The sequence below is a fragment of the Tasmannia lanceolata genome, unplaced genomic scaffold (assembly GCF_043159265.1).
Source record: "Tasmannia lanceolata isolate RefF3 unplaced genomic scaffold, GAP_Taslan_0.1 ptg000025l, whole genome shotgun sequence".
Lineage (NCBI taxonomy): Eukaryota > Viridiplantae > Streptophyta > Magnoliopsida > Canellales > Winteraceae > Tasmannia > Tasmannia lanceolata.
The window spans coordinates 9096321-9111327 of NW_027518702.1; the positions used below are offsets into that span (position 1 = coordinate 9096321).

The following is a 15007-nucleotide window of genomic DNA, read 5'->3' on the forward strand; positions in this document are numbered from 1 at the left end:
TGTAATACTAGGCAGAACTGAGGAGACCGTGATATGTGGCTGAAAATTAGGGAAAAGAAACTATACTCAAAATAGAGTTTTTTTTTCACCATTTTTCAGTCAATTCTCACTCTCTTCTCATTCATGCCTCTCGTTTCCCAGCCTCTCCAGACACTAGATAAACTAATATTCCATGGAAAAAAATTCATGGCTGCCAAACATGGCCTTAAGCAAATGATCTTAAGGTAAGACATGCCAATTGCCATGAATTTTGGGTGAGGTCTCACTTCACCCCTGTTATAGAATTTGCAAGTTGGAAACTCGCACATGCTGACATGTAAAAATGGTTTATGAGTAGAGGAGTTTCCATTATAGGTCTCAACAGGTCCACTTTGGATCGGATCCACCTATGTCTTACTCACCCTTCATTTGGATTCCTCATGTGTTGGATCCTACTTTGGAGTTTGGGTCAAGTTCTATTTCATATCGGACCGTCCATCAGAGTGTCCTGGCTCCTACTTACGTTGTACACTGCTTATGGCTTAGTACTTAGGATTTTGGGTGGGCCCCACCAACAAATGAATGGTTTGGATCTCAAACAAGGTGGGCCCCACTATAATTTTTTATTACAACAGGTGCACCTACGTATTAAAAAGAAGTCTCTCTAAACTTCAGTTTCTTCACCATAAAGTGCCATTATCTCACAGGATAATGGAGGCTTGTTTCACAAGATGCTCTCCAAGAACCCTCTTCAGGCCTTCCAATTCAAAGCTCCCAATGTCGATTTTACGCTCTATCTCTATTCAGACTGGTAAAAGAATCCTTCAAATATCCCTTCTTTTTTCCATGAAAAGGAAAACCCATGAAGAATTCAATCATTTCATTATCAATCTTCAAAAAAATCGATTTTTCTTAACGTCAGTTGGGATTTTGGGGCTCTTCTAATTTGATAACTAAAACCCATCTCACCGTTCTGGATTTTGGGAATCTTTGCAAAATGGAGTTTGTAACCATGGCACCAAGTTCGGCGCACGTTAGTATTCTCTACTAGGAAATTCTAACGTGCGCAGGGAACTTGCCATGCTTTTGTGGCTCTGCTAATTTGATTATTAGAGCCCATTTCACTGCTCTTGATTTTGGATATCTTTGCAATTTTTCCTTTGTTGCTAAAAGTTATTGGGGATTGAATCTTTTTTCATAATGGGGAGTGGAGTCTGTAACAATGGCACATGTTGTTGTTATCGGTGCAAGTTAGTATTTTCTACTAGGAAAGTCTAATGTGCGCAGGGATCTGGTGCAAGTTAATATTCTCTACTAGGAAAGTCTAATGTGCGCAGGGAGCTGGGATTTTTTTTTTTTGTAGAATTTACATTTCTCATACAAAAGTCCTTGGGGATTGAATCTTTTTTCATAATGGGGAAATGGAGTTTGTAACCATGGAACATAGGGTTGTCATTGGCGCAAGTTAGTATTTTCTACCAGGAAAGTCTAAGGTGCGCAGGGAACTGGCCATGCTTTTAACGGTTGAAGTTCCTGGCTTTGGCTTAGGGGTGCACTTTAGCAAAACATTGTAGAAGAAATCTAAGATGTACTGCATTCCTGTCTTAGTTGGATCATTGGAAAAGAAGGCTTATGATGCTTTGTTGTTGGATGCTGGAGGAACCCTTTTACAGTTAGCAGAACCTGTTGGAGAGACATATGCAACTATTGGTAGAAAATATGGTCAGTATGATGAAGTTCACATGTATAAAGTTTTGTAGATTTTGTCAAAAATGTAGTTTGTATGGATGAGTTTGTGTTGCATAAACTGTGAATTTTGAAGACTTGATTTTGTTAGCTTTCATGCTAGTAACTTTTAATTCAATTATGCAACAACAAAAAAACGAAAGAAAACTATGAAATGTTATTAGTAAACCTGTGCCTGACGATGTTAAGAGCTGGGGACTTTCCCACATGATAAATTGTTTCTTCACTGTTTTACATATACTCAGAATATCAAGACGCTCTTCTTTCTCTCATTAGGGCCTTTGTAACTTGACTCTACAGGACACGACATGCTCTGGTCCCAGGTGTCTTCCTTTGGTCTTCTAGCGTTAGAAGAAGTCGTGTCCATCCTGGACATCTGCAACGTCCTACCACACCCTTTTTTTTCCGGGAAGGAGGATAGGGTTGTCCTCCTTTATGATATTCCGCACGCGGAAAGAACCTGGTCGGGATCATTTTGACACAAACCTCACTATTGGTGACACACACACACACACACACATGCATGTATATATTTTTATGGCGTCCAAGCGGACATGCTCGTGTTCAAGGTACCACCCTTGGTATTTGATCTGACAGTAGCACAGTTTTTAAGAGGCTGCTGTTAGTTCAAATATCAAGGGCGGTACTTCCGTCGTACCTTGAACATGAGCATGTCCACTCTGACACCATATAATTCCGCACGCACGCACATGTTTATATATATTGGCGAAGTTGCCTTGTTTCCTACATGGTACATTTCCTTTTGTGATTGGAAACCAAAACAGAAAGTGTCTTTTTATTAGGGTTTTGGGAAAACGTTGATATAAGAGACATATCTCACTCGACCAAGGGTTTGTGGGAGGCTAGAACGTGAGGTGTGTTGGCTACCTCGTGGAGAGAGAGAAAACGAGAAGGGAAGAGAAAGAGAAAGAAAAGAGAGAAGGGAGAGAGAAAGAGAAGAGGAGGATTTCTTCTCAGGTTTTCCTTTTTGGGTTTTTCTCTTCGGTTTTTTCTCGGCTTACTCTCTTGTATGATCTTGGGTAAAAGAAGCAAGGAAAGGGTTGTGGGTTTTGGGTTTAATACATTTTAATCCTTGTATATTGTTTTTCTCATAGTGGAAGATCGTGTTCTCGCCTGTGGATGTGGGCTTGGTTGAACCACGTTAAATTTCAGTGTTCATCTTGTGGCTTGTGTTTATTTTTACTTCTACAATAATTTGTGCACAATCGGATCAGATTCGCCTGGCGGATTTTCTCAACAAGTGGTATCAGAGTTGTGGTTGGAGCGATCGTCGAGGCCGGTTGGAGCGATCATGAGTGTTGTGGTTGGATCGCGACTAGAGCGATCTTTGGGAGTAGAAAGATTGTCCAAGAAAAGTTCTCATTTGAGGTGGAGATATACATCTAGAACTGCGGAGTAATCTGAGATGGCGGTAAAATCAAATTCTACCCAATTCAACATCGACAAGTTTGATGGAAATGGCAGTTTCACCCTATGGCAGATGAAGGTGAAGGGCATCCTAGTTCAACATGAATTAACTAAGGCATTGAAGGGAAAGAATGGGAAGAAGGAGAAGATGACGGATGCTGAGTTGGAAGATATTGAGTCGAAGGCAGTCAACACGATTCGGCTATATCTGGCAGATAATGTTATGTTTAACATTATGGAAGAAGCTGAAATGCCTAAGTTATGGGAGAAGTTGGAAGAGCTTTACATGTCAAAAAGCTTGGCCAACCGGTTGTATTTGAAGCGGCAATTGTACAAGTTGAAGACTCAGGGAGGCGAGAATCTTCTGGAACACATTACGGTATTCAACGGGCTTGTGGATCAACTCCACAAGGTTGATGAAAAGATGATGGAAGAAGACAAGGCCCTATTATTTCTTACTTCACTTCCTGATTCGTATGACAATATAGTGATGACTTTATTGTGTGGTACGGATATGGTGAAGTTAGAGGAAGTCATAGCGTCGCTCTTGTCGAATGAGATGCGAAAGAAACATATTCTTGATGGGAGCCAAGAGCATGGGTTGATTGTTCATGGTGGGAATCAAAGAGGAAGGTCGTCTGAAAGGGGATCAAGAAAAGGCAGGTCAAGATCCAGAGTTTGCGGAAAGGACGTGCAATATTACCGTTACAAGGAATATGGCCAAGCAGGATTGTTCAAAGAGAGTTGACCAATTGGACAATAGTGCTACGAATACTATGGTGGCAATAACGGATGAGTAGAGCGAAGAGGTTGGAGATGTTCTCATAGTCTCCACAAGTAATCTAACTTCTCATGATGAATGGATGTTAGATTCAGGATACTCTGTTCATGTATGCTCATGGAGGGGATATGTTGATATATTCCAGGAGACAATTGCAAGTGTAATCCCCTTGGGTGATAGATCTACTTGTGACATCACGGGAGTTGGAATATTGAAGATCAAGATGTTCGATGGAGTGGTTCGTACTTTGGGTGGTGTGGCTTATGTCCCAAAGATACGAAGGAATCTAGTATCGCTTGGCTTGTTGGACTCCAGGGGTTACATGTTTTCAACTGCAGGTGCAGCCATGAAAATCACACGTGGTTGTATGGGTCTGATGAAATGAGAGAAGTGTAGCGGATTATATCGTCTGGTCGGGGACACTGTGACTAGTGTTGCTAAGATGTCAATGGCTAGTTAGAAACGGAGTGGTAGCGCGTGCATGCGTATGGTCTCTTTCCAATTGGTGCAAAGATAGGTTTCCAGGTTGCAGACGATGGTGAGAAGGTGACAATACCTGTGTTGGGGAGGATAGATTGAGATCCCTCTTCAAGGCTGGCTAGGTGAGTCAACGGGTTGGCAGCTACACATGTGCATTGGCCGTGTTGATCGAATCAGGAGGAGTCATAACCGGGGTGATTCGAGGATGTGTAGTTGGTACTTCAGAAGACCAATGGTGGTTTGCGGTGACCGGGGACCAGTGGTGACATCAACGGAAAATCTTTGGGTGGCTAGGAAACAAGCCAAGGTGGAGGTTGTTGGGAAAGTTCTTGTTTCCTACATGGTACGTTTCCTTTTGAGTTGGAAATGAAAACAGAAAGTGTCTTTTTATTAGGGTTTTAGGAAAATGTTGATATAAGAGACATATCTCACACGACCAAGGGTTTGTGGGCGACTAGAACATGAGGTGTGTCAGCTACCTCTTGGAGAGGGAGAAAAAGAGAAGGGAAGAGAAAGAGACATCGAGAGAAATAAGAGGAGGGTTTTTTTGTGTGTTTCTTCTCAGGTTCCTCTCAGGTTTTCTTTTTTTGGTTTTCTCTGGGGTTACTCTCTTGTACAATCTTGGTTAAGAGAAGCAATGAAAGGGTTGTTGGTTTTGGGTTTAATCCATTGTAATCCTTGTATTTCATTGCTGGTTGTGGGTTTAATCCATTGTAATCCTTGTATATTGTTTTTCTCATAGTGGAAGATCATGTTCTCGCCTGTGGATATAGGCTTGGCCGAACCACGTAAAATCTCGTTGTTCATCTTGTGGCTTGTGTTTATTTTTACTTTTACGATAATTTGTGCACGATCGGATCGGATTTGCCCAGCAGATTTTCTCAACAATATATATTTTCCTGTGTTTTGTTTTTTCTATTTTACATTGTCTTATCTTTGGGATCATTTTCTTTGAAACATTTAAATTTCTTCTAAGGGCATCTTGAATGTTGGAGGTTGACGTAGCTGCCCCCATTTCTTTTTCTCTTTACACATGGTATTGGTGGAAGGCCCCAATTGGTAGAAAGTGAAATTTAATCTTTGTATCACTTTACCTCTTCGTTAATTTTAGCAAGCATCACAAAACATATGTGCAAACTGCTATATAGTCATCACTTCCACATGGAAAATCATGTATCGTTTCTTAAAATGAATAGGACTTGCCTCATCCTGAATTTTTACAAACGTCACAAAACTGATGTGCAAACTGCGATATAGTAATCACATTCACATGTAAAATCTTAGAAGCAGGAACCTCCTCTCGGGGTGCCGCTCCCACCTCGGAACCTCGATTCCGCGCTCCTTAGGAAGGAGCTTCCAGGGAGCGCGACCTCAGAGAGACAGGAACTGCTCTAATGACGCTCACAACTTGCTTCTATTACTCTATAAGTCCCACGATCACCAACTTCCTTATATCAAACTCCTCCAACTCTTCAAAGTAATTCGTTGGAGAAAGCACAAAGGCTTGTGCATCTTCAGAAGGCACGAGGAACGAGTGCACACAAATGAAGATGGTGAAGATGGTTAGAAATTAGCTTTTAGATGTACTTAAATTTTGAAAGATACATATGAAAATGGTTAGAAACTATTATTTTTTGATGTGCTTGAATTTTGAAAGATATATAAAGAAAATATTACATACACGCTCCCATGGCGCTCCCAAACTTAGACTTTTCTAGAACCCACGCTTCCCCGCCCCCGCTCCCGCCTCCGCTCCCGCCCCCGCCCCCGCTTCGTGCTTCTAAGTGTAAAATCATGTATTATTTCGTAAAAAGTAATCACATATCATATGAGATTGATATAATCATTCAAAAAAAATCATGTAAGATTGATGTGTGTGTGTGTATATATATATATTTGATTACTACATACGTATCCAGTTGTATTCTACTTCCTTCTCCATACGATAACATTATGAGCAGTTTGAATTCTTTACTCAATATCATATGTTTCTTCCATGAGAAGATGGCTCTTTGTGAAATGAGCTCTCATGTTCACTAAATTTCTTATAACTTAATTAGGGAAAAAAGTGGTTGTGAATATTAACATCATACAGTGGAATTAGGATTTATTGGATTATTCCTTGACTCTAAAATTTGTTGGTTGGATAAATGGGACTTTTAACAGATAGAAAGTTCAGTGATAGTGAAAGATAGACCTCTGTTGATGATCTGTATTTAATTTCAGGAGTATAATCTCGTATTGCTGTATTCCTTTTCGTAGCATGATTTTAGCTATCTTGTAATATTTAATCTGTTAACCTATCCTTCAGTTGTTTTGACCTTTTTCTATACAAACTTGGGAATCTGTGTCCTTGTTCATGTTCCAGTTGTTGAAAAGTTTCTTTGTCGTAACCTTGCCCTTTTTTTGTTTTTCAAATTGTTTACAGGGTTGAATGCAACTGTCGGGGAGATAAAACAAGGTTTTAAGAGAGCCTTTTCCACTCCATGGCCTGAAAAGCTTCGTTACCAGGTGTTTCTTCCTTCTAGCATATGTTCTTTCTCCTATTTATTTGTCTGAAATATCATTCATTTCAGTTATAAAAAATATTCAATTTTTTCGGCAAAGTATCTAAAATTAAGTGCTGCTTTCATTTATCCATGCCCAAGCTACCTTCTCTGTTGCTTTGATCCTTTGAAAGTAGTAAGATTGTTATTTTCCCATACTAACCGGGTTTAGGATATCCAAATGAAGTTGACATTTGGATGGAATTCCCTGTATTTTGAAACAGCCTAGTCACGAATAACTCGGGCGGGTGACAGGTGCTAAATACAACTCGGCAAATTCTTGTGTTTCTTTATTTTGTCCAGTTTCTGCAAAAATCTTGGTCAAGTTTTTTACCTGTCTCAAATAAAACTTATCAACTTAAAAAAAATCATTATTGTGAATCGCTCAGGGCATTATCCAGTGCCAAATAATACCCTTTGCTTGTTTATTTTACATAAGGAAAAGTAAAAAGAAAGTTTATGAAAGACTACATTCCCCTCTACTACAGTTTCCAGCTTTGCATTTGCAAGGCAGTTTTCCATGCTTTCAATGCTTGTACCCCATTTAAAAATGGAAATCATCTTTGTAGATGCACCGGCATTTCCAAATTGTTTTGACAAGTTGTATGCAATTTGCCATTGCATTTGCAAGGCAGTTTTCCATGCTTTTAATGCTTGTACCCCATTTTAAAATGGAAATCCTCTTTGTAGATGCACCGGCATTTCCAAATTGTTTTGATAAGTTGTATGCAATTTGCCATTTTGACCGAGAGTGACATTCATTTTTCTGAACTTTGGGTTAAATAATGTAAATTAGAAGAAACTAAGATAATTTTCCTTGATGACGAGAACCGTTTATTGTGAATCGGCATGAAGACTCCAAATATTTTTTGGTACCTATATTCTATTTCGTACAACGACAAATAGAAAAAATCAAAGCTACTTTAGCGTTCAGAAAGCTGGCTCTTTACTTTCAATTAAGTTGAAGCAAATAGATTTAATTTGAAGAAAAAAAAATTATGCTATCATGGAATTAAAATAGCCCAATTTACTGTGCATAATAAGAGAACCATTCTACCTAACTTTAGATAACGTATATTCCCATGGTTTTGTTACTGTATTGTTATGTCCATTTGGTAGAAAGCCATAGTTGAAATATTATTCCACTTATCATTTTAATAATTAAAAAGTAAAGGAAAAAAACTAAACTGAACCAACATTCTGTAAACTCTAATATTTGCTGTGTTGGCAGGGAGACGGGCGTGCGTTTTGGAGACTCATTGTTTCTGAAGCCACTGGTTGTGCCAATAATGACTATTTTGAAGAAGTATATGAGGTGAAGTTCATAGTAACCATTTGCAATTGGTGTTCCTCTGTTCAAACAGGCATTCTCAACACATTTTACAGATAATAGCTTGGCTAAGAAAAGTTCACTGCTGTCTTAGTTTAGAAAATATAAGCCCTTCTCATGTGTTTATCACGCTCAATCTAATCTCAGAGTCTTACTTTTCTAGTCGTCTAATGTTACTTCGTATAGTATTTTCACTTTCATGCATTCATATAATTATGGGACAGCTAAATCTGTATTTCTAATTAAATCATCTTTTATTCATGAGAATTATGCAGGGGACAATTATCTTTTAGTTTCTCGTATATGTAGCTGAACGAGTTTTTGAATTTTGCAGTCAAGTAAGATCTAATAAAAAAATGAATGTAATGTTGGCTACTGATGTCTCAAATGGTCGCTTCTGTCAGCACTTTGCTAATGGTGAAGCGTGGAGTCTTCCAAATGGAGCTTATGAAACAATGGTCCAACTGAAAGATGCTGGAGGTCATATTCACCAAGTATTTTCCTTCTTTCTGTATGGATAATCATGATTGTATATGATCCTCATGACCAAATATTTTCATTTTCTCATTATCTCACTGATTGAATTGTCCTGTACAGTTAAGTTGGCCGTTGTCTCCAATTTTGATACACGCTTGCGGAAGCTATTGATGGATCTCAATGTTCATGAGTTGTAAGTGCCGGTTTCTTCGATCCCAAACATGGTTTTAAATTTCCATCCTCACGGAAATGCATACTGACATAGAAAGGCATACCGAAACCAAAACTGTTAGTGTATCAGTGGTATAATATGCCAGTATGTATCATCTAATTATATTTATATGGATTTTTTTTTGAATGGTATTATATTTATATGAATTGCATGTGAAATTTGTTGTATGTATTATGTACACATATTTACATGGATTACATGTGGAATGTGGAATGCATTATTAGATATGTGAGACAATGCATGTCCCTGGGTGTTAAACTATAATGGGTAGTTTTTATTTATGTGAATTATATTTGAAAGATGATATGTATTAAATGATTAGACATGTGCGGCAACGCATGTCACTGGGTGTTCGATGTTGTTAAACCATTATGGGTGGGTTTTTTTACTGATGTGATGGTTTAAATGTCCCATCATTTGCATATGCTTCCATAATTTTACATGATTTCTACTGAAATTTTCATATGAAACTGTGACATGTTTCCATTTCCTTCGATACTGGAATGCATTCTGAAACATGAAATGTTGCTCCCAAATTAATTAGCATTTATTCTCATTCTAAACTTATTACAGTTTTTATAGCATTTCTGGATTACTGATCCTTGCAAGGTTTGTCATAACCATCCATCATTGCCCTTCTAGTGATGAGTTACTTCCTAATCAAAGCCGTGAAGAATAGAAAGTTGCACGGAAAAACAATAATTTAAGTACAGATGTTGCAATTGTTTTGTAATTAGTTTCCACAGCCTATAATATGAATACATTTAAAGAATTATCATGTGAGGCTTATCTACCTGGGACTGTTGTTCAGTGCCGTCCTTGTACCAGATCAAACCCTGTTTATTTTGAACCATTTCACTGTAAGATACACATGCTTTCCAAGATTTTTCATGATTTTCTTATACTCTATGATGGAGATGAATTTTAAGTTGTGGCTTCTTTTAGGTTCAATGCCATTATCATATCTGCAGAGGTTGGATATGAAAAGCCAGACCCAGAGATTTTCAAAGCTGCTCTAGGTATGGACCGCCAAGTGATAATCTTTAGACATTTCAATTTGTAATTTTCAATTGAATGTATTTGCTAAACTTGAAATCAAGGTTCGGCTATCCTGTCTTCTTTATTTGTCCTTGTATTTATCCAGAAAAATGGAAACATATTGTGGATTTTAGGTTTTAATTCCTAAAGATATCATCTGTTTTACTTATACGAGTGATGAATATTACTAAATTTTTCTTTTAATGATTTATTGGTCAATTGTACTTAAGAATGGGTGTGTTTTACTTTCTGGGCTTCATTTGGAGAAGTAGCCATCTCCAAGCAGTTGACTAGAGACATCCATATTGGATCTGTTTCTTCAAACTACCTTTCTCATCCTGAATTTCATACCTTAATATAGGAGCTTATAAGGTAAAGTTAGGATTCTGTTGGGTACTCAATTGATTCTCCGGTATGCAAGTTATTTATGGTTTAAAGAAGACCAATGTACATTCTCAACCTATGATACACTGACTCTATAGGCCATATGTATCATGTCGACAAAATAGGACACTGATACCCAGTTCCAGATGCTATGTGAACTATCATGCTTCTAATATATGCCACTCTAGTCAAATTAACTATCGTGCTTCTTGTTTGTTCTTGTTGTACATTATTTTCAATTGGCAACAAATAACCAAGTTTCGATATTATTTTCAAAATACGTAAATGTAATTCTTGTAAGTTTTATAGAGCATCTTCATTGATGTATAAAATCGTGGATTCTGGAAGCATCTCAAGGGTGGCGTAAAATCTCCATCGTTTAGGATTTGCTTACCTAGTAATCAAACAATCTGCATTTAATCACAAGTTCCTCCTTTTTCTCAGCCCAATGTGTTAGCAGTAGGGGGAAGCAGGGCCAACGCTAGGCTTTTCATGCCATTGCTATTCAAACCACATGTCACATGTTTGCTGTTAGTTGGCTCACTTTACTCCCAGTCAAAGGGAGCTGTTCCTTTCTCTCCAATAATGCTTCTAGCCATTTTTTTGGGATTTGAAATTTGAATATCTCTTCATATGTTCTTTCTAAAGTTGCTGATTTTACAAGTGATTTTAGTTGTTAAAACAGAAAGCCATATTTAATTAGATTTTCTTTCTGATACTTAAATTGGCAAGCTTTCTGAGGAGTCTTTAGTTTCTAATTTTAGAAGGCTGGATAGAAATAAGAAAGACAGAATAGGGACTATATCTTTTGGGCAGATTGATCTGGTGCAATTTCTGGACTTGTCCGAACGACACAGGAGATGGAATTATTGGGCTCTTTTCCAAGTTTTCAGTTACAGCTTCACACTAATATCAGATAACCGGCATGCCTATTTAACTTAGACTATTGCGGGGCAGACATTCTCCTGCGTCCTTAACTTACACTATTGCTGGGCAGACATTCTCCTGCGTCCTTTTCCCTGGTGGTTATTTGTTACTTTTGAGAATTTTTTTTAAATATATGTGCATAAAAGGTTATCTACTTGCAAAAATAATGGCCTATATGCATATTTCTTGAACCTATATATAGAGACATCCTGGAAGTATGAGTATCATTTTTTTTTTTGTGGCATATCAAACGGTGCATATGTAGTACTGGTACCCTGCGTTGGTTGTGAACTCCTTGGAATGTTGATATGAAATGATATTTTCACCCCCTCTCCTAGCATTTCCACCATCTTTTTTTCTTTTCCTCAAAAGGAGTGGAAATCCCGAATTTTTTAGTAAAAGCCAAACAAAAGGGGGTGGAAATATCATTTCCCTTTGGAAAATTTCCCATAAACATCTATTTCAAAACTGGCATGTCTCTGTCTATCTACAATTTCTACTTTGAGGTGTCAAAAATCCCACCTATCTTTCTTCATTTTGCCATAACTGAGAATGTTTGGGAATTTTGTAGATCAAATTGGTGTGGAGGCTGAAAAGGTAGTACATGTTGGGGATGATCATAAGGCTGATAAGATGGGGGCCAATGCTGTTGGAATAGATTGCTGGTTAGTATTCTTTACTAATTTAATGTTCATATCTATGATGACAAAAGACTCATGTATTGGTTCCTTCTCTGAGTTTCAAATAACTTGTGGCTTTTAGGTCCTGTTTGTTTTGGATTTTGAGAACCGATTGTGAGCCTTAAATTAATTATTGGACTCAAATTTACGTTTAATTTTGAGTCCAATACTCAGTTTTGTACTCACAATCGGTTTTCAAAATCCAAAACAAACGGGGCCTAAGAGACAAGCAATTCTCACAAAGTAGTTGATGAGAGGCATTTTCTGGTGAATTAGGAGGCTTACTGGTACTTGCATGGTTTTGTACTGGGTTTGAGTTTATTCAATTTGAGGTTGTCATGGTTAGGCCAATAGTGGTAGAAAAAACTACCCAATCTGTCATTTCTAACTTCTGTATTATAAGTGAGAAAGGGTCATGCATCTTTATTTTAATTTCCGTAGATTAAATTTTATGATTTTGGTTCAAAAAATATTTTTGGTTACTGATATTTGAACTGCCATGTTTTGATAGTGACACAAACAAACCACGTCTTTTCCTTTTTAACTACCTGTCAAAAGCTGTTACGTTTCCCAAAAAGCTCTCTCAACAGCCAAATAAAAAGCAAAAGACAAGGTGAGTTTGTGTCACTATCAAACATGGTAGTGCAAATATCAGTAGCCAGTTTTTTCGTCGTAAAACAAATGTTGAGTTGCAGGTTGTGGGGATCGGATGTTAAGACATTCGCTGAGATTCGGAACCGCATTCTCATATTGGATCCAACTGTGGGAAGGAAATGATAAGGTTTGCAATGTTTGAGTTCATTTGTTCGATTCGAGCTTTACTTATAGGAAAGAAAATTGTCTCTAAATTTGATCTGTTCTTGTGTATGAACCAACATGAGGAAATCTGTCATAGTTTAAATTCCTAGAAGGGAGTGATATTGGCACTACCATATTTTCATAATGACACTACTCACTTTGTTTTAATGTTTTACACTGTTTTAATTAGCTTTTTACTGCTGTTACAATACAATCAGACATATAAAAGGAAGTGAGTAGTGCTATTGTCAAAATATTAGGTGGTATTATGATTCTGTCCCTGTTGGAATGAATTTTTTCTGAATTGAATATTTTATTTGATTTTTTAGAACTAATTTTGTGTTTTCCCAAATGGACCCTCTCTGGTCCCTTGAGCCTAAAATCTCTGTACGTGCACTTAATTGGAGACCAGGATCCAAAGAAAATAGAACAATTAAGGCCATGTTTGCCAGCCATGAATTTCTTTCCATGGAATATTAGTTTACCAAATGGTGAGAAATTACTTAGAGAAGGATAGGCGTTAGAGGGGCTGAGTGGGGAGAGGGTGAGAAAAAAGACTGAAAACAAGGGGAAACAATTTCCCTGAAAATACGATTTACATTTTTCCCAATTTATCAGCCACATGTCACCACTCTCTCCACACTCCTCCCCTCTCAAGGGGTGCAACTTGGGTCGTTTTCAACCTGAAAAAAGGTTGGGTTGGGGTCGAGTTGGGGTCGGGTTGAGGGCTTGGGCAACCCGACCCCAGTAAACCGACTTTATTTATCATTTTTTATTTTAGTAAGCTTAAAAAGTCGGGTGGGTCGGGTTCGGGTCCGACCTGAATTGCATTCCTACTCCAGGCTCCCCGTCTCCTGGCCTCCCTGCCTATCTCTCATCACTTGATAAACTAATATTCCAAGGAAAAAAGATTTCATGGATGCCAAACATGGCCTAAAGAGTAGAGGAAGCTGATAATGGAACAACCCATATAGAAGAGAAGGAGAATGAGGGGTGCCCTTGCAAAAATTAGTTCAAGGGCACCCCTATTGGTTGATTTATCCAAAGTCAACATGCTTTCCACTTTTTTAGGCGCATTTCTACTTTTTGAGGGGTGCAATTTGCATAAATCAAGCAATAGAGATGCCCTTAGAGCTGATTTTTGCAAGGGCGCCCTTCATTCCATCATTGCTCTAAAGAAACAGACTAGAATTAGCAGCTTGTTTTTATTATCTCAGACATGGATGAATGGCGGATATTGATTCCAGCACTGGGACATTGTTGAACAATGCTCAGTCATAGCTGCAAGAACACATTTTGTCGCCTTAACTGTTGGAATAAAGGTAATCCTTTTTATAAATATTGACGCATAGGCTCTCACATTTCTTTTCTTTGCAACTATGCAAACGATGAAGTTTGTGACATATATCATATGCCGCTACCCTGCCCCATAGTAACAGAGAGATCACAAACAAAATCCAACAATGTGAAGGTTGTAACTTAGGTTGGGTTTAATATCTATTGAAATTAAGGTTGCGACATAGGTCGGGATTTACCCAACCAAAATCCAACAATGTGAAGGTTGTAACTTAGGTTGGGTTTAATATCTATTGAAATTAAGGTTGCGACATAGGTCGGGTTTTACCCAACCTGCATCGACTCGACACAACGCAAAAATAACATGGGTCGGGTTTAGAAGTCATGGGTCTTAGGTTGGGTCAGGTTTCATGTTGAAAAACCCAACCCAATCTCGGGTCTGGTTGGGTTTGAAGGAAAAAAAAAAACCCAAATCCTGACCCGACTTGGGTTTAAAGGGAAAAAAAAGACCAAAACCCGACCCGGCTCTAATAGGTGTGCTAGGATTTTCTTTTCTGGTGCTACTACAGTCCAAGAGTGGAACCTAACAAATGGAGAGTAATGGGTAATAGTCTCCTGATAGAGTAGTGATGATCCTGATAGTGTTCTGTTGTCAAGCGTGGGTTAGCAGTTTCCTAGTACTCTGCTTGGAGGGTCCGTTTGGTTGATGACACATCTTCCATTTCCTGGTTGCCATTTACTATTCTTCAAGTCATTTCTACTGTAAATTTTCAAGTGCAAAGCCCTGTATTTCACTTGCCTCTCAAATCAAGAGAGAAGTAAAGAAAAGAGACATAAATCACACAACTCTGCTACCCAAAAACCATCTTTTTAGAACTACTTTAG

General features: G+C 38.1%; 1 protein-coding gene across 1 annotated transcript; it reads left to right on the forward strand.

Annotated features, from left to right (window-relative positions):
- The first annotated feature begins 631 nt into the window (after nt 1-631).
- LOC143857739 (Haloacid dehalogenase-like hydrolase (HAD) superfamily protein) lies at nt 632-12999 on the forward strand. Its single transcript, XM_077368198.1, has 9 exons — nt 632-790; nt 1588-1701; nt 6843-6925; nt 8192-8275; nt 8695-8770; nt 8888-8960; nt 9945-10018; nt 11920-12013; nt 12724-12999. The coding sequence occupies exons 1-9, from the start codon at nt 691-693 to the stop codon at nt 12803-12805; spliced, it is 780 nt and encodes a 259-aa protein (XP_077224313.1). The 5' UTR covers nt 632-690; the 3' UTR covers nt 12806-12999.
- Nucleotides 13000-15007: the final 2008 nt, after the last annotated feature.